Source organism: Eschrichtius robustus, chromosome 5 (assembly GCF_028021215.1).
Source record: "Eschrichtius robustus isolate mEscRob2 chromosome 5, mEscRob2.pri, whole genome shotgun sequence".
Classification (NCBI taxonomy): Eukaryota; Metazoa; Chordata; class Mammalia; order Artiodactyla; family Eschrichtiidae; genus Eschrichtius; species Eschrichtius robustus.
In genome coordinates, this window is record NC_090828.1 from 29386643 (window position 1) to 29412073 (window position 25431).

At 40.6% G+C, this 25431-nt stretch overlaps 1 protein-coding gene across 5 annotated transcripts in view; it reads left to right on the top strand.

Moving 5' to 3' along the window:
- Positions 1-25431, top strand: part of KLF7 (KLF transcription factor 7) — a 111591-nt gene that overhangs the window by 50858 nt on the left and 35302 nt on the right. The window contains exon 3 of one of the 5 annotated variants that reach the window (XM_068544602.1): positions 9536-9647. The exons of the other annotated variants lie outside the window; for them this stretch is intronic. Coding sequence (XP_068400703.1) covers positions 9536-9564 — 29 coding nt within the window. The 3' untranslated portion in view covers positions 9565-9647. Of the gene's footprint in view, positions 1-9535; positions 9648-25431 lie in introns of those variants that run through there. 5 annotated transcript variants of the gene reach the window in all.

Sequence of the window (25431 nt, forward strand, 5' to 3'; positions counted from 1 at the left end):
TGGAAATGAAAATTTATGTTCTGGATTTAGAGCTGTTTGCCTTCGGAATGTTTTAGTAAATCCTTCCACAAAGGCATCAGAATGTTTTTTGTTATTTTATTTTTTTCCTCCTGGGTACATAGTTTCATTTCTCTTAGGGGAGAAGGTTTAAAAATTTTTTTCTATCAGGCTCTGAATATCAGCTTCCAGTTTGGCCAACTTCTGATCACAGAGCTACTTAAAAAATGCTTTCAAATATCTTGTCAGTTTTCAGCTGAAACACGCAATAAATATAAATAAATAAGATGAAATAAAAAATACTGGCAGTATTGAACAATCCTATGGACTCAAGAGGTGTCCCCAAAGAGGGTGCAAAAGTTATTACCCTCCCAAGATCCAGAGCCACTCCCAAAGATAGTCAAAAGGAGAAAGAAAGAAAAAAATAAAGACTTAGACAATTCCCCTGAGGGCTGGCTGTATACCCAAGCTGCGAATGGAGTCTAGCCCACATTTCTGTCCAGCCATATCTAGCAGCAAATGGGATATAACCTACATTTCTGCCCAGTCATATCTTGAGGCCCTCAAATTGACAAGCCAAGTTCTCAGGACGTAAAATAAGACAAACAAGAAGGTAACAGCTGTCCTTGGGAGAGAAAGGATCAATAACCAGTGGATCTGGATTTAGAAAGGAAAGGGCAATGTGAAATTTTATTTTCCCCTCCCAACTGGGCATAACAGACAGAAATTCGGGAGAGCTCCCTCTGCTAAAAACTCTCACTCTTCGCTGGCTTCTGCCAGTTTCCCAGGATCCCATCTGCAGGCTGTAGTATCTACCAGAATTTGACAAGGTTTTTCCATTAATTTTAATTTTATTTTTCCTTGGCTGTTTAAGGAAATAATGTAGCAGTTTACCAGAAAATCCCTCAGAGTCCTCTCAACTCTGGGAGGGGTGCATTTGGGGACCTTCCTTTGAGGGTAGATATGGGGGTGTCTGTATGGCCACTAACTTGGCAGACTTGTTCACAGTCCTGTAGTCTCTTCAGAATGGAAAGACAATTCAGACAGAAGACAGTTGAATGAATGCTCCAGTAAAGGAGGGTAGAGGGGAGCAGTCGGAGCTGTGTCCCTCATATGGTCTTTGGTTTTAGGTACCTCTTGAGTCTTTTCATTAGCCTTTTATAACAAATCTTTCAGTGAAGGTATTTTGGAACTTTGGAGCCTTTTGGAGCCTCTGCATGCCAATTACAGTAGGTATCCCATTCTGTTTGTTTGATTTGGAAACCCTTGTTTTAAGGCACGCTTTCTTAAATGATCATGTCTAATTGGAACATTCCCTATAACAGCCGTTGCAATTCTAGGTTGTCTTTAGTAAGGTTTTGCCATTGTTGTTAAGATATTTATAGCTTCCGGGACCATAGTTCTTAGACATAAAATAAGCAGGTGTGCCAGAAGTAGTGTACTCAGTTCTTTGAAACGTAAGGATCCCAATTTTTTTAGCTAAGCCTTGGGTCTCTCGGAGCCAGCATTAATACCCAAGAGGGATGTGGCACTGGGTTGGGGATTGTGTGGTATTTTACAGCATACCTTGTTGTGTGGAAATTTTCTTGGGATTGGCAGGTGACCTGGTGTCAATCTAACCTGTTTTGTGACCAATTTATCCTAACACAGGAGTCTTTTGAGTTAGATGACAAGCGCTCTAACAGCTTTTAAGTGCTCGACTATACCCATCAATTTTGTGACTTTTGTCTTCTGAGATTCCCATTAGCAATAGTCTTTACCTCATATGCACACTAACATACCAGCAGTAACCAAAGAGATGTTACTGCATACTGGCCAAGAGAAGGCGCTAGGTGGACACCACCAGCTGTTCCCAATGAGGAGCTACAGACTAAACTAACAGTCCCTAATAAATGGGGATTGTGGACTAACCAAGGGCTAGGGACTTGGGTTCCAGGTGGGACCATCTGCCAGCTCACGCTGACCCACTAAGCCCTGGACTGGGACCGTGGTCTAACCAAGGGCTAAGGATTGGCACTCGGTTAGAGCCTCCTGTCATACCAGACTGGCCCATTAACCCTGCACTGGAAAGCCAATTGGATCAGGAGCTCAATGCAAAGAGAGCAGAACTCAGAGCTGAGAGGAACTTACCCACAGCCCTTGAAAATAATGAGAAAGACAAAGAACTCAAAGGGTTTACAGGTACCAGTGCCTGTGTTTCTCGTTACCTCTGAAGCCATCAGAAGTTTCCTTTGGATCCCACCACTGCCTCCAAATCTGTTAAAAAACAAAATTCAACTGAGTAAATTTTAACGATCTTATTGGCTTTATTCAATGATTCAAGAAATGGGCAGCATCCTATCTGGCAAATAGCAAGGAGCTCTGAAGAGCTGTACAAAATGTAAGACTTTTATAGGCAGAAGGTGGCAGGACAAGGAAGTTATACCAGCACAGAGCTGTTTGTGGCAAGATCATCTTCCTTTAGAGGGGATGGCAGGGGTCTCTCAGGCAGATTACCTCACTAGTGCTGACCAGGTAATTCCAGATTGACTTGTTTAAGATTTCATTCTTGGGGGAGGCTAAAACTATAGTTAAGTTAGGTATTAAGTCTTGGTTTGATGATGTGGGGCTTAGCACAAATGACTCCATTTTGGGCCTGTTGTCTTTTTTTTAACAGAAATCTTTTACAAATATAACCCTTTAAGCCATATTAATCTAATGACACAGGTGCTATTCTTATTTCACAGAGGAGAAAAATGAGACCAGGAGAGGTCAAGTAACTCGTCCAGTGTCACAGAGGTCCTAGATGGCTGGGCCAAGATTCAAATCAAACAGTATTGCTGCAGTCCGAGCTCTTAACTTCTGTGCTAACTCATGAGGGGAAAAGAAGTCATACAGATATTTTTCTTCATAACCCATTATTCAGAGGAAATGAGAAACTTATAGTTTAAATACAAATTGACAATGAAAACTACTTTAAGTGTCTTCTAAATAGGTAAGAACTGGGAGAATCCTTAAACATACTGCCTCATCAAGTGACTAAGAGCCAGAACAAGGAAATTACAAAGGAATGATCTTCCGTTTCCAGGCCCATTATTGTTACTGCAATAGTTACTATTATTATGGTCATTATTATTAAACCGTTTTTTTTTTTTTTACTTTAAAATTAAAGAGAGACTTTCTTATAACATTCCCAATTCACTCATTAAAATGACAAATGTTAATACTCTATCCATATGAAATAATAAAATCAAGCATTATCACATATAGTGGAAACTGAGGACCAAAACTGTAAAAATGCCTTAGTCCAGGATATACAACCTGCCACTGGCAGTATTAAAATTTGTACCATGTCCCTTAGGCTTGCATTCTATTTAGTAGAATTTAGTAGTAGTCTTATTTACTTTGTTCATTCAGTCATTCTACAAACAGGTATTAAGTGCCCGTAGATGTCAGGTGCTGTGCCACAGAAATGACCAGCAGTTAAGAAGGGAAGAGCCAGTCAGATAAGGAGTTCTAAAGGAAGACGGGGCATTAAATGAGATCAAGGCTCCTGTCAGTGGTCAGAAGCAGCATGGATGATTCAGAGATACGAAGTCGCTCTTCTCTTTCTGGAAAGGGTGTTTTTTATTGATGCTGTTCATCTTTTAAAATGATGCCAATGTGATAATACACTAATTTATATAAAATAGAAACCCTAATTCAAGGTCAGGCGTATCAGCAGGATGAAATTAAATACCTCAGTCTGGAACTGTAGGGGGCCCATCGACCACTTTCAACCTCCTCAGCGCCATAGATAAGAATTCTTTGAATTTATACAATAGCAACTGAAATAGGGCAATTTTAAGACATTAAAGGGCCTTTAATATGCTGAGACACATGGCTGCTAATGAAGTTTATCCATGTGTTGAGGCAGAAACTCATTAAACCCCTATTATGGGATGGAAACTAGCATAAGGGTTAACTGTTCAGTTCACAAGGTGGAGAGAGTTTAATAGGAGGGTTTGATAGTTTGGATTTAGCATATTCAGGGGCTTAAGAGAAAGAGTTCGAAAGAAGGGGCGTGAATGAGGTGGTGAAAAACAATTGATGGGAGAATTTTATGATTCAGGAAAATCTTAGAGCTTCCCCACATGATAATTTAGCAATATGCTAGCTCTTAACATTTATGAAGATAAATTTAGGTAAACATATATTGAGTAGAATGGCGTAAACTCAGCATATACACAGCAAACACATTTATTTTATTATTATAATATGGTAATAACTATAGGCTTTGTGGGATGCCTATTCCAGATGTCCTTTTAATGGATAATTGGTAGTCACAAAGTAAATAAATACGTTAAAATAAGAATTGAGGAGAAAGAAAAAACCATGAAATTAAAAAGTATTTCACCATAAACAATATTTATTGAACACCCACTATACTAGATACTGTTCCTTCCCCCACCTCTGAGAACCTCATTTTTTGATGCAAAAGCCTGAAATATGGTTTCATAAAGCCATTATATTTAGAACCTGATTTCAAAAGAGAATAGAGCATGGATTGGGGATGGGAGGGAGGAAGAGGGAAAAGAAAAGAGGAATCTCATTTCAGAAAAGGCAGTGGAAGTAATCGAATTTTATAAATTCTAAGATTTAAAGGTTAGGCCAGCTCTGTTTGCTAAAGAGGAAAAGAGGGTCATGAGAAGTCTGTGCAAATGAAGGAATGGCATTGGGAAGGCCAAGTGTGAACCTGAAAAAAACTGTTCCCTTTAATAAATAATTAATGTATAGATGCTGTTTCTAATACAGTAAGAATATTAATAACCATGATCGTTATGGTTATCCTGTATATATTATATTGGGAGGTTGGAGGAAAGTTAAACGGAGCTTTTTTTTAAAAAAAAATTTATTTATTTATTTTTGGCTGTGTTGGGTCTTCGTTTCTGTGCGTGGGCTTTCTCTAGTTGCGGCGAGCGGGGGCCACTCTTCATCGCGGTGCGCGGGCCTCTCACTGTCGCGGCCTCTCTTGTTGCGGAGCACAGGCTCCAGACGCGCAGGCTCAGTAGTTGTGGCTCACGAGCCTAGTTGCTCCGCGGCATGTGGGATGTTCCCAGACCAGGGCTCGAACCCGTGTCCCTTGCATTGGCAGGCAGATTCTCAACCACTGCACCACCAGGGAAGCCCCTAAACGGAGCTTTTTAAAGAGTGCAGGCAAAGGTAATATTGTAAGAATTAATTGGTGGTAGGCAATAGTTTTTTTTATGTCTCCTGAAGTTGAAACAGTAATGGAGTGATTCTGTTAGAATCAGGAAACAAAGGGGAGTTCAAGAAAGTCATGTGTACTAAAACCAAAACCAAAACCTTTTTTTTTTTAAGCTTTGGAATAATCCTTTTGAAAAAATTAGTTGAAATACAAGGACAGTTGAAAAAGTATTTGTAAAATGATGTGCCTTTCTTTGAAAAATACTCAGTTTGAATTTTGTAGAAATTGTAGTTGAAACCTTGAATATGGATCATGAGGAAACAAACTTTTCATATAAAGAGGTTAATTCTGGTAAGCAAATGGAACTCTTTGGGAATCCAGCCTACTATGGATATATGTGTAATGGGACTCAGAGCCAGGCTATCAGGTACCAAATGGAAAGAGCGTGACCCTTTAAACCAGGCAGTTTCAATTTGTCCCCAGTCTAATGGAGGCGATCTGGATGGCGGCAAATTTGTTTTCTAAAAATCTCAGTTCCTTCCTTCTTCATGCCCCACCAAAGAATCTTATACTTGATGCTTTCCTATACTGAGTCACTTCCTGCCTTTTTTAGCCTTCCTTTACCCTCCCTTACATCAGGAAGGATCTGGTACACTATTGATTGGTGGATTACATATCCATCAACCAGTATAAAACACTGAAATCTTTTATTATGTTTTGAATCTTCAATTATAGGAGACTTAATGGAATTTCAGGAATCTGCAAGCAAGTAGGGAGTCAAGATGGGGGCGCGTTGGAAGCTGAAGCAGCATTCTCCACCTCCCACTCTTCCCCCTTCCCCTGCTACTGGATTTTCTACATTTTCTAAGAGTAACCTCTTTTCAGCCATTTTTTAAAGTAATATACTGACAGGACAGTTATTAAGCTAAATGTTAATAGAAGGAAGACCATTCAAAATAAACAAAAGTTAGTGACTTTTTAATGTGCTGGCTATTTGGCCAACCAGTGACAGAGTCACCCCCCATTCCTGCAGTGTCTCTATATTTGGTTGCCAGTGTTAGGACCTGACTAGCTTATATAATGGAAGTCAACCTACTTAAATTATTTAAGGGTGTCTGCAGAGAGAATATACTTTCTGTGGTCTGTCCCATATTTATGTTCACCTTGCCTCCCCCTTTATTATCTGTGCTTATTGAGGTAGGTGAATTGGGGACTGACCCAGGATGGAAGCCAATAAGTTTTGGGGGATGGAAGACCAGGGCGCCCCATTACTAATTCCTTATGGATCCTAGGTCCAGCTTTGTCTTAAACCAGGCGTACTTGGCAGACTTTCTTCCTTTTTGGACTTTGCATCTTTTCCTTTCTTCCCTTCAAAAGTTACCTGCAGTCAGGTTAGACTCCTTTTATTTTATTTGCAAAATAAAAATGCACTTACAATTTAAAACTCATTTTATATGATAAGCCACTCATCTGGTGTCAGCAAGCATATACTTTAGACTTCTTTTGTTGTTTTTGTCTTCAGAATGTATCCTCTTTCCATTACTGTAATTGACATTTAATTTACGGAATTCAGTAAAGTAAAACAGTATTATGCATACTGTTTTCAAGCAAACAATATAAAAATTTTAAAAATCCCAAATCTGTTGGGATACAATAGTTTCAACCATTCCACTAGGTGAGCTAAAGTTGACAAAAGCCATCAATCCTTTTGTTGTGGGCAGGAAGCCAGAAGCCATCCTCAATGGAGAAAGTCCTTTTCCTTCATGGAAGAGTGTTGCCCAGTGAAGTGTGTTATGGTGTCTAATGTCTTCTTCTGGAGCCCTTGGAGTTTTCATATAGCAGGGGAATTTTGTAAGAAGGGTGATAGATTGTTCCAATATTGAAGGTACTGTTAAAATGAGACAGGTTCTAGGAGTCTAAAGGATGCCCTAAAAATGTGAAATTATATAATCTGTGCCCTGATGACTAGAACCCAGGAAAAAGGTTGACGCCAGTACATATTCTAGTATATAAGATGGGCAGTGTGCAGTTGGAAATATTTTAGAATAGCTGCACGATAGTCATGTTTAAATGTTTTCTGTCTTCATTTTGTATGTTCATGAGGTTTAATATCACCTCACTGGAATTCATTACTGTGATTTTGAACTTACAACATGGCGTTTGAATCCCCTTAGTGCGGTATTCACACACTCTTCACCTGTACTCAACTTCTATTGTAGAAAGGAAATAATGATTCCTCATACCGAATTCTCAATTGGTCATGAGCCTATTGAACATAGTATCAGTATTTTAAAAAGAGCAACAAAAGATACATCTCCCTTCTCTGATACAGGTAATAAGACATTTTATGTTCCCAGTGTTCAGAAGAGAGTGTCAGAAAATCAATATGAATAAATTCAAGTACACAGCAGATTCAGCCTATTCGAAAATATAGTGTATGGCAGAATGATGGTATGCATTATTAAATGTTTCTTGCTTCACTCACATGTGAATATTAGCATGAAGAAAAGGTACCATAGGCTACTTATAAATTTAGGCAGAAGGCGATTTGCTGGCTTTTTGTTTTTTTCGTTCTTTGTTGTTGTTGTTTAGTGTCTCAAGGCTTACAGCTAATCTGAATTTGAAACTAAATACTGTCATTACAGAAGATTTTTTTCCGAGTTCTTCCAATTTCTCTGGGGACAAAATAATGGCTGCTTGAAGCAGTGGAGAAACAGTAATTAGGGCAAATAGTAATACTGTGCATGATTGAGGAAAATGTGAGGAAGGGAGGGAGAAAATGCAACAGACAGATTTGTACAGCCTGTTACTAGGAAACCACATCAGCATTAAATACAGTGTGCTAATTGGCTATCCTGTTTCTGCCTGGGTACCAGCCTGGGCCTGCTACACAGCTGTTTCTGCTCTTTCTGGTTGCTAGGTAACTGCATCAATTTTTTTCCCCCTCTTTGTATTCTGGAGGCTAATTGGCTACTTCTGCTCCTGGTGTTGCTGCTGGGTACCAGTCTGGGCCTGCTGCTCTGCTGTTTTCCAAAGGGATTTAATGGGAGGAGGGGAGGAAAAAGGGAAAGGAAGATATGCTGGCAATTAATGGAGCATAAGTGCAAATTCTACACAATGTCTGGCACCTGCGTCCCTTCAGCCTGCTTTCTCAACTAAATCCTTTAGCTATGAAAACACATTAGAATCTTGAAGTCTTTCTTCTCTCTGCTTACCTTTTGAATATAGTTTAAAAGAAAAAAGACGTTTGAAGACTTATTACTTCAATGATGGATTTGATCTTAAGAAAGAACGGGCAAATTATTACACATCTATAGTTGATATGGGCACTAATAGAATTTGTGCAAACATGAACATTTCTAACTTAATAACAAAGCAGCATCTTTAACATCTTAAGGAGAGTACCACTTTATCTCTTAAATGGACCAAATTCCTTTGTAGCCGTTCTTCTTGATATCATACATAGTATAAAGTAAGAAATCAAATGGACTAAAAGCAACTATAGGATTTTCCCAACTGTTTTATTCATTAAGAAAGAGTGAAGGGAAGCTTCTAGACCCATGCCTTTCCATTATGGATTTCATTCCTCTGATGTGCAGAGCGCATGTCCTAAGTACTCTTTGGTGATACATTGCATTTACATAGAAATAAGCATGTTTGCACACCTTATTTTTCTTTCCTTATAGCAAACAAATGTGGTGCAAAGTAAACCTAAAATCAGTTTTGCGATTTTTTTATAAAAAGTGTAATTACTTTCCATATCATTTTTATTTCCTATCTAAGTAGAGGTTTCCATTTCATCATTATTGAAATTCTCCCTGGAAGTATGGGGAGGAAGATTCTTCAGAAGTGAAATGATGCTTCAAGGAGGTTTCACTTTAAATGGTTGGGAAAGTATATGTAAATTGAGGCCCCTTGAAGAGGCAACCTCATCCCCCTGGGAAGAAGCTGTTTTATTGAGAAAACTCAGAACATGTTGTGTGACTGCGCACAGAAATAGTTAGCAGAGGCAACTCTTACTCAACGCTAATGGCTAGTACCGGCTTCCCATACTAATGAGATCTACCCTCCTCTATTGAAAGTGAAGCAGGAGAAGCTCTATTCTGAGCAACAGCCCTGCCGCTAGTAGATCAGATCAGGCTCTATGGAATCATTTCTGTTTAAAGTATCCTTAAAATAGGTAGAAGGCCTCAAACTAGGCTAGGATGATGGAGAGAATAGTACAGTGTTCCATAGATCTTAAGGAAACCAGCTAGCTGTTAGCAGCGATCGAACTGCAAAAGAAAACCTTATTGTCAGAGGATAACTACAGAGCAGGTATAGTATTATTTCTGCTGTCTCTATTAAAAGGACCATTGTTAATCACTCCAGAATATTATGGGCCATCTGCAGTCAACTGAAGCAGGATATGGAGGAAAAGTCCAAGGAAGTCCTGGCTGTTTTTGTCCGTTCCTCTTCATCTGTGGATTGGACGTATCTGCATCCTGGCTCTGGTAAGACCTGAGAAACCAAGGCAGAGGTCTTGGAAGACTGAAGCAGTCATGATTAGCCCTAGCCATAAACAAACACCGGGACCCACTTCCTAGCTTCTTCTCTTCCTGCTCTTCAGGCAGGCAGATCTTTATTCTTCGCATGGCTCCATAGTGAAAGCAATAGTGGGAGTGCAAGCATGCTTTGGGGGTTGAGGGAAGGAGATGTTCCATGCAGCTGCTTCAAACTTTCGATTCTCCTCAGTCACAAAAAAACCTGCTTTGCTAATTCTCATCTGCACGCAGTGTTGCTGCCTCTTGTATGAGGTACATCAGTTGATGAACCTGGAAAAGAGGAATCTGATGGCTGCTAGCTGCCCAGTAGGGCTGCGGCTAACCCATATCATGCTTTTGTGTGAATCAGAAAAAGGTGCGCCTTCCGTGGGGCAGATGTGGCCCGTGCTTGAGCAGCAGAGCTGGATTCAGCCCTCCTCCGCCCTTCAGCTGGCCACCCTGTGTGCACAACCTCACATGGCTGCCTACTCACCACGGGAGCTGATCCACTCGGCGGGCCTTCCCTGACCCTCCAAGAACTTGAGCAGCTAATGAGGTGCCGGCAGGAACATGAAAGTCGCATGACTGTTCGGGGTGGGGGTGGGTATTGGGACCTCCTCTCAGTGGCGGAAGAGGCCGCCCATTATGTGTGAGAGTAAACCTTTTAGCCCAGTCGCACTCCCCAAATGTGAGATCATTAGTTGCCTAATGCTCTGATTCTCAACTTGGGCCCATTTTCCCCCTTGGGGCATTTGGCAATGTCTGGAGAAACTTTGGGTTGTCACATCTTGGAGGGGGATTGCTACTGGCATCTGGTACGTGGAGGGCAGGAATGCTGGTAAACGCACTACAGTGCACAGGACGGCCTCCACGAAGGAGACTCATGGGGCCCAAGCGTCCACAGGACCGAGATTGAGAAACCCTGGCCTAACGCAACCTTAGCCGTCCTTCGCTCCTTCTCTTTGGGTTCCTCTGCACCACTTGCAAAATATTTCCTCATCCTTTTAAGACTACCAGCCAGGTCTTGCCTTTCCTTTTGTGCTCTTTTTTAAAAAAATTATTTATTTATTTATTTATTTATTTATTTATTTATTTATTTATTTATTTTGGCTGTGTTGGGTCTTCGTTTCTGTGCGAGGGCTTTCTCTCGTTGCGGCAAGCGGGGGCCACTCTTCATCGCGGTGCGCGGGCCTCTCACTATCACGGCTTCTCTTGTTGCGGAGCACAGGCTCCAGACGCGCAGGCTCAGCAGTTGTGGCTCACGGGCCTAGTTGCTCCGCGGCATGTGGGATCTTCCCAGACCAGGGCTCGAACCCGTGTCCCCTGCATTGGCAGGCAGATCCTCAACCACTGCGCCACCAGGGAAGCCCCCTTTTGTGCTCTTTTAAAAATTGACAGAATATAACTACTGTATAATGTATTATTTCTTTTGGGTCTTAGAAGATGTTCTATTCCCCCACCCCCCCACTTATGATATAGGGAAATCTCTCCACCTCTCCCCGATGCTTAGCTTTCTAGAATTAACATTCATGATTGTAGCTCCTCACAAGCGACATCCCCTCCCCTCTTGCTGGAGGCTCCTGACCTGTAATAATTTGAGCTTTTGCTGAGGCAGGGATTTAAATCACATGGGCTGCCAGGCTGGTAGGTGGGAGAGAGGCTTTTAGCCAGGAAATGGGTCCAGCTGACCAGGCACTGACGATCATTTTCTACCCGTCCTCTCATGTACAGCAGTCTCGCCAAATTGTAACAATTGTTTCCTTATTATCAAAGAGAAAGTTGACTGTTAGGGCAGAAATAAGGCTGAGAATAAATATTTTCAGTCAGAAAATGGACCTTTTATTGGGAAAACTGTATTATACTGGTATGTGCTACCTCAGTGCACTTGCTGTCGTTCACTGTCTGGTTCACACCAGCATCGTGAGGAAAGTACCGTGAAGCATTGTGAGTTCCCAGGGAGAAAGGTGCTACCTCACGTAAAAGGATTTTAAGTGGCATTATCTAATGGACACCTACTTCATGCTAGCATTTTGTCAGGAGATGTGAATTATGCATTGGCCCTTTCAGCTGCAATCACATGCATAGAAAATAACATTGTCAGACATGTCATCCCAAGATACAATGGACAATATGCTATTATAATTGTGTGGCATTGTCCTTGCTGTTTGGAGATAATACTGCTGACATTATTCCTCTCATACATGTGAATGTGGCTATAGGGAGGACGTGACATCTGTGTCTTTCACACAGATTAGCTTATCCCTTGCCACTTGGAGAGATTGCGATTAGTGGGCTGGCCTCCTGGGGTCATGGTAAGTGCCATGTTTTGGATCACAGTTGTTATCGGACCTTAGTTTTAGGTCCAGTAGGGAATTAGTAATATTTATCTTGATGACCTGAAGAGGCAGTGGTTATTTAGTCAGCTCCCCAGAGCAGATGTACTAAAGAAAGGGTAGGCTGAGGCATTCCTGCTCAGATTGGCTTTGGAAATGAGAAGGCAGTTGGGGACCAAGCCTGGATGGCTACTTAACACATTATTGCTTTATCCAAGGAAGTAAGCAATAAGCTATCACTTGTATTGGTTGTCATAGCTCACCAAGTGCTTTTACATACCTCATTTGATTTAACCCTCACTTACCTGTGGGGTAAATGTTCTCATTATTCCCATTTTAGAGATGAGGAGACTAAGGCTCTGAGAATGATTTTTCTGTGATGAACTCTACAGCATACCCCATTCTGTTTGTCCTTTGGAAATCAGTTATTTTGCGGGGATGGGGCTAAATTCAAACAATGTAAATGAGTTTAGTTGTGTTTATGGTTCAGCAAAATAAATGGCTTAACGTTTGCCATCCTTCTTATCTCACACATATGCTAAGTAACAGGTGAGTTGTTATATATCCAGTATGACAAGTTTAGAATAGCTAAGAGAACTGAAAGTTTGTCTAATCTATTCCTATATTCTATTTAGATTGAACTTAAGAATCTTTAATCTTGGTTGTTTTTTTCTATTTTAAGAAAGAAAGCTTTGAAGATGCCAGCAAGTGCAAGGCATTGATTCTTGAAGTGATAGCTCAGTACTAGCGCATTTGCATATTTTAGAAAATGTATGGAGAGAAATCATAAATGAAAACTTCTCCTGACCCCTTACAAGAATGCACCTTAGTCCTCTTTCCTTACTAAACTGGAAAATCCAAATGGCGTGCCTTAGAGAAGAGGTGGGAGAAGCTGTGGATGGATGGATCTTGGTGTGTAGGTTACTCGTTGCTGTCTTAGGTATACCAGAGCTTTGCTTGGGGAGTTTGAACAAATAATTTGTGCTCTTATTTTTATTTGTATGATAATTATGGAGTTAAAAAGTAATCCTGTTTATCCCTCTTTTGCCCCACTTTTTGGAGGATATTTATGGACGTGTTAAACGTCTTAAGGAGAAAAACACTTGATCGATACAGTAATTATAAATCCCCTAGTGGGCAAAGATCCCAAACTCAGGTGAAGATTCTGCTGCTGTGTGCAGCCATCTCCCCTCTGTATTCACAAAAGCACGTGGTGAAGAATAGCTGCTTTCTAGCATTCTGCCAAAAGGATCTATAGGAACCTCTGAGTGACAAGCACTTGCATTGTCTTCTGGAGAGCTGAAGAAAGAAAAGGTTTTAACACCAAAAGACAAATTCCTGGAAAGTGGAAGGAACAGCACACATGAACCCTGAGGGCTCTACTTTTTGAGGATTGTTTGCCTGTAGATTTAATTTTGTCTGATCTTGGGTTCCTGTGCATCTTCGTATTTTCAAATTTACTTCCCCCTTTTATTTATTCTACCTGCCAAAGAAATACTCGTAACAAATCATTAGAACTGGCAGGGCCCTCATCCTCATTTGATATGAGCTTCTTGTTTGCTTAGAATTTGCTGCTAAGCATTAGAACGCTTTCTAACCCATGTGTGTCTTTTCCCCCCTCCCACAGTCAGATCTTGAAGTTTTTCCTGTGGTTTTCCTTGGTGTCCATCTTTTCCACAAGGAATGTTAAATAAGCAACGGCAGGGACTGGAAATAATCCTTTCAACTAAGGAAAACCTTTCATGCATCTTTCCCACTAGTGTCATCGCACGAGTTAGAAGGACCATAGGCACAAAGTTTATGGGATCAATTACAATGAGTTGACTGTTAAGCATTTTTTTAAAAATCTGTTGTGAGAAGAATAAAGCAATAATTAAAATTAACTGAACAGCTTTTGCTCTATTGAGGCGTTAAACCTTTGTGTAAACACAATCATATTGTGCAAACATGGGTCTTTTCACTTGGCTGATTCAGACAGTGAAACCGCTAAAGTTTTGAGGTCTTGGGGTCAAGGGCCCATTTTGGCGTGGCTTGAAAGGTCACCTGCTCATTTGTGTCTCTGCTGCGCCGCACACAGGGCCGTGAGCAGGTATGATTCCTTGCCCGCCGCGGCACAGAGAGGAGCTGGCAGATCTCAGGTCTGAGGCCGGCACGTGAAGACAGCGTGCTGCCCACGGGGCGGGTGTGGGCGCCTGCTGGCCGCTGGGGCCCAGGCAGTGAGCCGGCTCGAGTGTGGAGAAAACAGCAGTTCTAAAATGTGTTTATTATTACACTGGGCCCCATGCTATATGATTTCACACACACTCATATTTGTGATTTATGGCCACAGCTTCATATGGAGGAAAAACTTGCTAATTTACCCAAATTGATAGGGAGGCCTCTGAAGATGATCAAATTGGAAGGAGCGGGGTAACGGAGAAAAACTGGTCTCCTAAAACAACCAAAAAAAAAGTGGCTGCTGTGTCGGAGGCATCCTTTGTTCATTTATTTTGATTAGCAGAGCTTTGCCTTAATTATTCATGATAATGCTGGCCCTGCAAGGAGTGTCCCTCCCCTGTCCTGGCAGCCTCGGCTCGGTGCTGGGTTCTCCGTGAGGTTAATGCCAAAAACACCCAGCCCAGCTTTTCTTGAGATGGTGTCATGCTTTCACCTGTGAGAGGTGAGACGGAAGAAGATTGGGAGGTTCACGCACACCTGCCGCCCGCGCCTTTTTGGGAGACGGATGTTGAGTGGGTTGAAGGAGGGGAGGCCTCAGCCCCGGTTTGAGGCACTACTGTGCTAATCAGGCTGCTTGCTGGTGCTGTACCTGTGTCCCTGCCCTGAATCCTCCCAAGGTGGGTGGTGATTTTCCCATCTCAGCGAGGAAAAATAGAGGCCTAGAAGAGCCCAGGGATACCCAGCTAATAAGGAGCTAAGCTGACTTGAAGTCAAGATCTGACTCCAAAGTCGGTTCTCCTGCAGTATTCTGCTGGAATTTTCTAGCAGAGAAGCCAGGAAGGGGCATAGGAGCAAAGACCCCACCCAGCTTCCACCACAGCCCATCCCATTGGCTGTGCTTTCAGCCCATTTCCTGATCGTAGCAGCAATAAACATCATCGTTTCCGACAGCTTTCCAAACTGATTCTTGTCTTGGCAGAATCTTGAGTTACTTGTTCTGGGAGCTCTTCAGAAGGAAAGCACTTTGGAATGGCATACACTAGTTCCAGAGCACTCAGAACATCCATGATTCCTGCCTCTTGCAGAAGAACTTCGTGCAGGCAGAATACTGCGACCCCGGGATAACTTGATGGGCTATTTTTACTTGGATGTACAATTACTAGAGAGTGGATACTGAATGGCCCACCCACTCTATTCATAGCAGAACCTTGGGAGTCATCCCTGTACACAACCTTTTGTTTCCCCCTTATTCAATCATTTTCTATAACTTTTTGGCACTACTTTCTAACTATGTTTTGTATTTGTTCACTTCTCTCCTTCTCTGCTGCTAGGGACAATGCCATCCATGTTCCAGCCACAGTCTTCTCTCTCCCAGACTGTTGTAGAGCCTCCTAGAGAGTCTGCCACAACATCAGCTTATTTCCCTCTGCAGCCCATTCTCCGTTTTGTAGCCAGGGTGATATTTTAAAGATTCAAATCTGATCGTGGTATGCCTCTGCTTAAAAGCTCACAGTAGCTGCCATTGTTCTTAGGATAATGTCCAAATCCTTACACGTGGTGTGTAAGATGACTGTCCAATAGAAATATGTAATACAAGCCACATGTGTGTTTATATATACATATCCTGGCAGCTTTATTTTAGAAGCAATTAATTATACTAATTAATTAATTTTAATACTAGACTTTAAAATAATTTCAACATGTAATCAATATTAACATTTATTAATGAACTACTTTACATTTTTTCCCATAGTAAGTCTTTTTTTTTATTTTTTTATTTTTATTTTTGGCTGTGTTGGGTCTTCGTTGCTGTGTGCGGGCTTTCTCTAGTTGCGGTGAGCAGGGGCTACTCTTCGTTGTGGTGCGTGGGCTTCTCATCGCGGTGGCTTCTCTTGTTGCGGAGCACGGGCTCTAGGCGCGCGGGCTTCAGTAGTTGTGGCTCACGGGCTCAGTAGTTGTGGCTCGTGGGCTCTAGAGTGCAGGCTCAGTAGTTGTGGCACACGGGCTTAGTTGCTCCGCGGCATGTGGGATCTTCCCGGGCCAGGGATTGAACCCGTGTCCCCTGCATTGGCAGGCATCCGATTCTTAACCACTACGCCACCAGGGAAGTCCCCATAGTAAGTCTTTGATATCCAGCATGTATTTTACACTTAGAGCACATCTATATTCAGATTGCTCACATTTCAAATGCTCGGAAGGCACATGGGACTAGTGGCTTCCAGATTGGACCCAGCAGTCTGGCCCCTTACTGATTTCTCCAGTCCCATTGTGTTGCTCTCTCCCTGCAGGACACACCAGATCCTCCTCTGTGGGCTTCTGGGCTAGGTGTGGGAGAGGATGTGGCAGAGAGGTAGGAGTTTGAGGAGATAGCCCAACACAGAGCCATCTTCAGTCTACCTTTGGACCTGCAGAGCTTTCAGGCAGTCGGAGGTATGGGTTAAGAATGAAGCCGTTGCTTTTCTGTTGGCCTTGGGGGTTTCCATTTTGGTTTATCTAGGGCTGTGTCAGGCTAAACTGATGCTTTTTTGAGAAAGTGAAGGGAATTAAATGGAAAACCACTGGTAAAGTTGATATGTGGTATCACCTTTGCCTGCCTACCCCACACAGAGGTCCTGTAGGGAGTAGTACCATTATATGAGCTAAAGATGAGACTGTGGGACTTGACAGGGGTGAGTGAGGGGTAGTTCACATCCCTGGCTTCTAGTCTCAGTGGATAATATTCCTTCATTTATTCATTTTTTAAAAGTTACAACAGCTACTGTATGGGTGCCTCTAAAGAGTTCTGGCATTCTTTCCAGTTGAAAGATTTATTTTATCAGAAAATATTTCCAAAAGGAATATGAACATTTATTTTTATTGTTGGCATTTAAATAAGAGGCAGAGTGAGATAAGGGTTAATCATGTGGACTCAAGGTGAGCCTGCCTGGGTTTAAATCTTGACTGTACCACTCATAAGCTGGTGAACTCGGGGACTGGCTTAATTCCTCTTACCCTCAGTTTCTCATCTATAAAATGGGGGAGGATGATAGCATGTATCTCATAGGGCTGTTGAGAGGATTAAAGGAGAGAATAGCCTTGAAGCCCTTAGAGTGCTGCAGTGCCAGCCCATAATGAGTGCTGGGTAAATATTAGCCAGTAGCCTGTTTCCCCAGGATTTATAAAATATCATCATCGATTGAGGATTGATGGAATTGGGCCACAAGTCTTGGCTCAGGATGATCATGCAAGATGTTTTCTTGGGAAAGATACATTTATTGTCTGTTTGTGTATAATGTTTTGTGTTTTTCTCTCTCACTTGGCTTCTGCTATATGTACATCTATGTGAGGAAGGAAAATAGAGACATCTTATCAGGATTTGATTCTGCCGTACGTGTATCTAACAGAAAGAGCCGAACATATTTTAGTGCATGAGGTGTGTGGCATGGTGAGATGTATACCATATTTAGTGGTACATGGACTGTGAGCTATTTTTCTATTAAAAAAAGTTGTGCTGTTTGGTCCAAACCCTTTGTGTTTCTAATCAGTGACACAGTGCAAGTTGAGAAGTTGGGGCTTAGGGTGACATCTCTGATCATTAACTGAAAGACTAGCACCAGGAGGTGGTCTGCTCCTAACACCATACACTGATCTCTAACCATGTTAGCTAGAAACAGGTGATTGCAGACCTTTTGTTCACCAAGAAGGTACATCTGGCTACTGGGTGTTGATATGAGCCACCTTGCATAAAGAAGGATGTTTGTTGGGAATATTTTAATAATAAGTTTGCTTACATAATACAAAGCACTTGCCCAGCCATCATCTCTCTTCATACTTCATAAAAGTCCTGTGAGGCCAACATCAAAGAAGAGATTAGCCCCATTTGTTTCTGGTTTTATGTTTATCTTAGTATAGTATTTAGTGCTTATTATCATTGGTGGATTTGTTTATTGGTTTGGTTGCTCTCTTCCCTTTATATATGTATATATATATATATATATATATATATATATATATATTCTTTTTTTTTCCTTTTTCTCTTTTTGTAAGTGTGTATGTGTATGCTTTTTGTGATTTTATCTGTATAGGTTTGCTTTTACCATTTGTCCTAGGGTTCTGTCTGTTTGTTTTTTTCTTTCTTTTTTTTGTTTTTTGTTTTTTCTCTCTTCCCTTTCTTCTGAGCTGTGTGGCTGTCAGGGTCTTGGTGCTCTGGCCGGTTGTCAGGCCTGAGCCTCTGAGGAGAGAGGGCCGAGTCCAGGACATTGGACACCAGAAACCTCCTGGCCCCACATAATATCAATCGGCGAGAGCTGTCCCAGAGATCTCTGTCTCAACACTAAGACCCAGCTCCACCCAACGGCCAGAAAGCTCCAGTGCTGGACAGCCCATGCCAAACAACTAGCAAGAAAGGAACACAACCCCACCCATTAGCAGAGAGGCTGCCTAAAGTCATACTAAGTTCACAGACACTCCAAAACACACCTCTGGATGCGGCCCTGCCCACCAGAAGGACAAGATACAGCCCCACCCACCAGAACACAGGCACCAGTCCCCACTACCAGGAAGCCTACACAAGCCACTGAACCAACCTCACCCACTGGGGACACACACCAAAAAGAACAGGCACTACAAACCTGCAGCCTGCAAAAAGGAGACCCCAAACACAGTAAGTTAAACAGAATGAGAAAACAGAGAAATATGCAGCAGATGAAGGAGCAAGGTAAAAATCCACCAGACCAAACAAAGGAAGAGGAAATAGGCAGTCTACCTGAAAAAGAATTCAGAGTAATGATAGTAAAGATGATCCAAAATCTCGGAAACAGAATGGAGAAAACGCAAGAAACATTTAACAAGGACCTAGAAGAGCTAAAGAGCAAACAAACAATGATAAACAACACAATAAATGAAATATAAAATACTCTAGAAGAAATCAATAGCAGAATAACTGAAGCAGAAGAACGGATAAGTGACCTGGAAGATAAACTAGTGGAAATAATTGCCACAGAGCAGAATAAAGAAAAAAGAATGAAAAGAATTGAGGACAGTCTCAGAGACCTCTGGGACAACATTAAACACACCAACATTTGAATTATAGGGGTCCCAGAAGAAGAAAAGAAACAGAAAGGGTCGGAGAAAATATTTGAAGAGACTGTAGTTGAAAACTTCCCTAACATGGGAAAGGAAATAATCAAGTCCAGGAAGTGCAGAGAGTCCCACACAGGATAAATCCAAGGAGAAACATGCCAAGACACATATTAATCAAACTATCAAAAATTAAATTCAAAGAAAAAATATTAAAAGCAGAAAGGGAAAAGCAACAAATAACTTACAAGGGAAACACCATAAGGTTAACAGCTGATCTTTCAGCAGAAACTCTGCAAGCCAGAAGGCAGTGGTAGAACATATTTAAAGTGATGAACGGGAAAAACCTACAACCAAGATTACTCTACCCGGGAAGGATTTCATTCAGATTCGACGGAGAACTTAAAACCTTTACAGACAAGCAAAAGTTAAGAGAAATCAGCAACACAAAATCAGCTTTACAACAAATGATAAAGGAACATCTCTAGGCAGGAAACACAAGAGAAGGAAAAGACCTACAATAACAAACCCAAAACAGTTAAGACAATGGTAATAGGAAAGTAGATATTGATAATTACCTTGAATGTAAATAGAGTAAATGCTCCAACCAAATGACACAGACTGGCTGAATGGATGCAAAAACAGACCCATATATTTGCTGTCTACAAGAGACCCACTTCAGACCTAGGGACACATACAGACTGAAAGTGAGGGGATGGAAAAAGGTATTCCGTGCAAATGGAAATCAAAAGAAAGCTGGAGTAGCAATTCTCCTATCAGACAAAATAGACATTAAAATAAAGACTATTAAAAGAGACAAAGAAGGACACTACATAATGATCAAGGGATCAATCCAAGAAGAAGATATAAAAATTGTAAATATTTATGCACCCAACATAGGAGCACCTCAATACATAAGGCAAATGCTAACAGCCATAAAAGGGGAAATCGACAGTAACACAATCAGAGTATGGGACTTGAACATTCCACTCTCAACAGTGGACATGTCATCCAAAACGAAAATAAATAAAGAAACACAAGCTTTAAATGACACTTTAAACAATATGGGCTTAATTGATATTCATAGGACATTACAACAAAAAACAACAGAATACACTTTCTTCTCAAGTGCTCATGGAACATTCTCCAAGATAGAGCATAAATTGGGTCACGAATCAAGCCTCGGTAAATTTAAGAAAATTGAAATCGTATCAAGTATCTTTTCCGACCACAATGCCATGAGACTAGATACCAATTACAGGAAAAAATCTGTAAAAAAATACAAACACATGGAGGCTAAACAATACACTACTAAATAACCAAGAGATAACTGAAGGAATCAAAGAGGAAATTAAAAAATACCTAGAAACAAATGACAATGAAAACACGACTACCTAAAACCTATGGGATGCAGCAAAAGCAGTTTTAAGAGGGAAGTTTATAGCAATACAATCCTACCTCAAGAAACAAGAAACATTTCAAATAAACAACCTAACCTTACACCTACAGCAATTAGAGAAAGAAGAACAAAAAAACCCCAAAGTTAGCAGAAGAAAAGAAATCATAAAGATCACATCAGAAATAAATGAAAAAGAAATGAAGGAAACAGTAGCAAAGATCAATAAAACTAAAAGCTCGTTTTCTGAGAAGATAAACAAAATTGATAAACCATTAGCCAAACTCATCAGGAAAAAAAGGGAGAAGACTCAGATCAACAGATTTAGAAATGAAAAAGAAGTAACAACTGACACTGCAGAACACAAAGGATCATGAGAGGCTACTACAGGCAACTCTACGCCAATGAACAACCTGGAAGAAATGGACAATTTCTTAGAAAGGTACAACCTTCCAAGACTGAACCAGGAAGAAATAGGAAATATGAACAGACTGAAATTTCAGACAAGCACTGAAATTGAAACTGTGATTTAAAATATTCCAACCAACAAAAGCCCAGGACCAGATGGCTTCACAGGTGAATTCTATCAAACATTTAGAGAAGACCTAACACCCATCCTTCTCAAACTCTTCCAAAATGTAGCAGAGGGAGGAACACTCCCAAACTCATTCTATGAGGCCACCATCACCCTGATACCAAAACCAAAGATGTCACACAAAAAAATTACAGACCAATATCACTGATGAACATAGATGCAAAAATCCTCAACAAAATACTAGCAAATAGAATCCACCAGCACATTAAAAGGATCATACACCATGATCAAGTGGGGTTTATCCCAGAAATGCAAGGATTCTTCAATATACGTAAATCAATCAATGTGATAAACCATATTAACAAACTGAAGGAGAAAAACTGTATGTTCTCAATAGATGCAGAAAAAGCTTTCAACAAAATTCAACACCCGTTTATGATAAAAACTCTCCAGAAAGTGAGCATAGAGGGAACCCACCTCAACATAATAAAGGCCATGTATGACAAACCCTCAGCCAACATCATTCTTAATGGTGAAAGACTGAAACCATTTCCTCTAAGATCAGGAACAAGACAAGGTTGCCCACTCTCACCACTATTATTCCACATAGTTTTGGAAGTTTTAACCATAGCAATCAGAGAAGAAAAAGAAATAAAAGGAAAAGAAATAAAGTCCAAATCGGAAAAGAAGAAGTAAAACTGTCACTGTTTGCAGATGACATGATCCTATACATAGAGAATCCTCAAGATGCTACCAGAAAACTACTAGAGCTAATCAATGAATTTGGTAAAGTAGCAGGATACAAATTAAATGCACAGAAATGTTTTGAATTCCTATATACTAGCGATGAAAAATCTGAAAGAGAAATTAACAATCCCATTTACCACTGCAACAAAAAGAATAAAATATCTAGGAATAAACCTTCCTAAGGAGACAAAAGACCTGTATGCAGAAAACTATAAGACACTGATGAAAGAAATTAAAGATGGTACAAACAGATGGAGAGATATACCATGTTCTTGGATTGGAAGAATCAACATTGTGAAAATGACTATACTACCCAAAGCAATCTACAGATTCAGTGCAATCCGTATCAAGCTACTAATGGCATTTTTCACAGAACTAGAACAAAAAATTTTACAATGTGTATGGAAACACAAAAGACCCCAAATAGCCAAAGCAATCTTGAGAAAGACAAACGGAGCTGGGGGAATGAGGATCCCAAACTTCAGACTATACTATAAAGCTACAGTAATAAAGACGGTATGTTACTGGCACAAAAACAGAAATAGAGATCAATGGAACAGGCTAGAAAGCCCAGAGATAAACCCACACACGTATGGTCACCTTATCTTTGACAAAGGAGGCAAGAATATACAATGGAGAAAAGACAGCCTCTTCAATAAGTGGTGCTGGGAAAACTGAACAGCTACATGTAAAAGAATGAAATTAGAGCACTTCCTAACACCATACACAAAAGTAAACTCCAAATGGATTAAAGTCCTAAATGTAAGGCCAGACACTATAAAACTCTTAGAGGAAAACATAGGCAGAACACTCTATGACATAAATCACAGCAAGATCCTTTTTGAACCACCTCGTAGAGAAATGGAAATAAAGACAAAAATAAACAAATGGGACCTAATGAAACTTAAAAGCTTTTGCACAGCAAAGGAAACCATAAACAAGACAAAAAGGCAACCCTCAGAATGGGAGAAAATATTTGCAAATGATGCAACTGACAAAGGATTAATCTCCAAAATATACAATCAGCTCATGCAGCTCAATATAAACAACCCAATCCAGAAATGCACGGAAGACCTAAATAAACATTTCTCCAAAGAAGATATACAGATTGCCAACAAACACATGAAAGGATTCTCAGCATCACTAATCATTAGAGAAATGCAAATCAAAACTACAATGAGGTATCACCTCACAGTGGTCAGAATGGCCATCATCAAAAAATCTACAAATAATAAATGCTGGAGAGGGTTTGGAGAAAAGGGAACCCTCCTGCACTGTTGGTGGGAATGTAAATTGATACAGCCACTATGGAGAACAGTATGGAGGTTCCTTACAAAACTAAAAACAGAACTACCATATGACCCAGCAATCCCACTACTGGGCATATACCCTGAGAAAACCATAATTCAAAAAGAGACATGTACCACAATGTTCATTGCAACACTATTTACAATAGCCAGGACATGGAAGCAACCTAAGTGTCCATTGATAGATGAATGGATAAAGAAGATGTGGCACATATATACAATAGAATATTACTCGGCCATAAAAAGAAACAAAATTGAGTTATTTGTAGTGAGGTGGATGGACCTAGAGTCTGTCATACAGAGTGAAGTAAGTCAGAAAGAGAAAAACAAATACCGTATGCTAACACATATATATGGAATCTAAAAAAAAAAAAAAAAAAAAGGGTTCTGAAGAACCTAGGGGCAGGACAGGAATAAAGACGCAGAGGTACAGGATGGACTTGAGGACACGGCGAGGGGAAAGGGTAAGCTGGGACGAAGTGAAAGAGTAGCATTGACATATATACACTACCAAATGTAAAATAGATAGCTAGTGGGAAGCAGCTGTAGAGCACAGGGAGATCAGCTCTGTGCTTTGTGACCACCTAGAGGGGTGGGATAGGGTGGGATAAGGAGGGTGAGAGGGAGGGGATATGGAGATATATGTATACATATAACTGATTAACTTTGTTACACAGCAGAAACTAACACAACATTTTAAAGCAATTATACTTCAATGAAAATGTTAATTTAAAAAAAAGAGGTTAGCCCCATTTTGCAGAGGAGGAAAGTGAGACTCAAAGAGTATGTAACTTTCTAAGAGCAAATAGTAAGTAGTAAGAGTAAACACTAGAACCCAGGTCTGATTGTGAGTCGTGTGTGTGTGTGTGTGTGTATGTATGTGTGTGTGTGTGTGTGTGTGCGTGCGCATATGTATTTTCCACTGAACTATACTTGCAAACGTGATACTCCATTTCCAGAAGTTCTGGCAACCTTTCTGAATAAAACAAAAAGTGAAATTGAGATGTGAAATAATGCTTTTACTGCAAATTTTCCATTTGGGCATGTATCATTTTCATTCATTGCTTTCTGTTTACCCTTTGAATTAATAAGAACATAAATGAAGCTCTTTGTGACAGAGACCCAAGCTAACAGAGGCTTAAAAGAAGATGGAAGATTTTTTTTCTCTTTCACATAAAAGTCCAGGCTCTGAGGCAGGTGTGCTCTGAGAAGTTTTCAAAAGCCCAGACTCCTTCTGTCCTGTTGGTCCCTCCCCCATCCCAAGGGTTTCTGTCCTTAAGGGATCGCCCATGTCCATGCAATTCAAGATGGCTACTCCCAGGCCTGCTTTATAGCAACCTAGTTTTCATGCAACTATTTTGAAAGTGGGAAGGGGAGAGGATGTCCCAACCTTTAAAAGTACAGCTTGGAATTGCACTTATCACTTCCACTCACATCTCATCAGCCAGAAGTTAGTTATATGTCGATATGCAACTGCAAAGGAGCTGGGAAGTAGAATTCTCATTCTAGGTGGCAATGAGCATGACTAAAATCTGGGGATTCTCTTATAATAGAAAAAGGGAGAATGAGTATAGAAGGACAACTGGCTGTTGCTGCTCTGCTCTGAGTCTTAAGAATAGCCTCTTTTTAAGACATTTAAACATGAAGCACTTCGGTTCAGAAATTCTAAAAGTATAATATGGTAAGAAAAAAAATCCTAGTGCATTTTAGTTTGTGGCACATTGCACAGTCAAAATAACTGCAGGAAAACTAGCTTCCTGTGGTATTCCAGAAGTTCTGAATGGAAATTTAATTTACATTTTGCATTTTATGAGAATATTGCATTATTGGCATAATATGAAGTGACTGGGAAATGAATAACTTTGAGAAAGTAGGCCTATAGGGTCAAATTAACCACATCTTAATATTCTTGCACTTTTTTCTTTCCAAAGTATCAAGTCACATTGCACTGACATTTTCATCCCAAGATGAAAATTTAGTAGAAGAATGAAGAGAAAAGTATTTTGTAGCTGTGGGTTTAGCGCAGACAAAATTAAGGCTGTTTGAGGTTAGAGGTATATAGTCTGACAGATTGTGTGGGGATGTTTTTACATATGTGGGTGTCAACATGTTTGTGCTGAATTGTTTGCAGATTTGGGGGGGAGGTGGTTTTGTGTGTGTGTGTGTGTGTGTGTATGTGTGTGTGTGTGTTAATGTAGACTCCATGGGTGG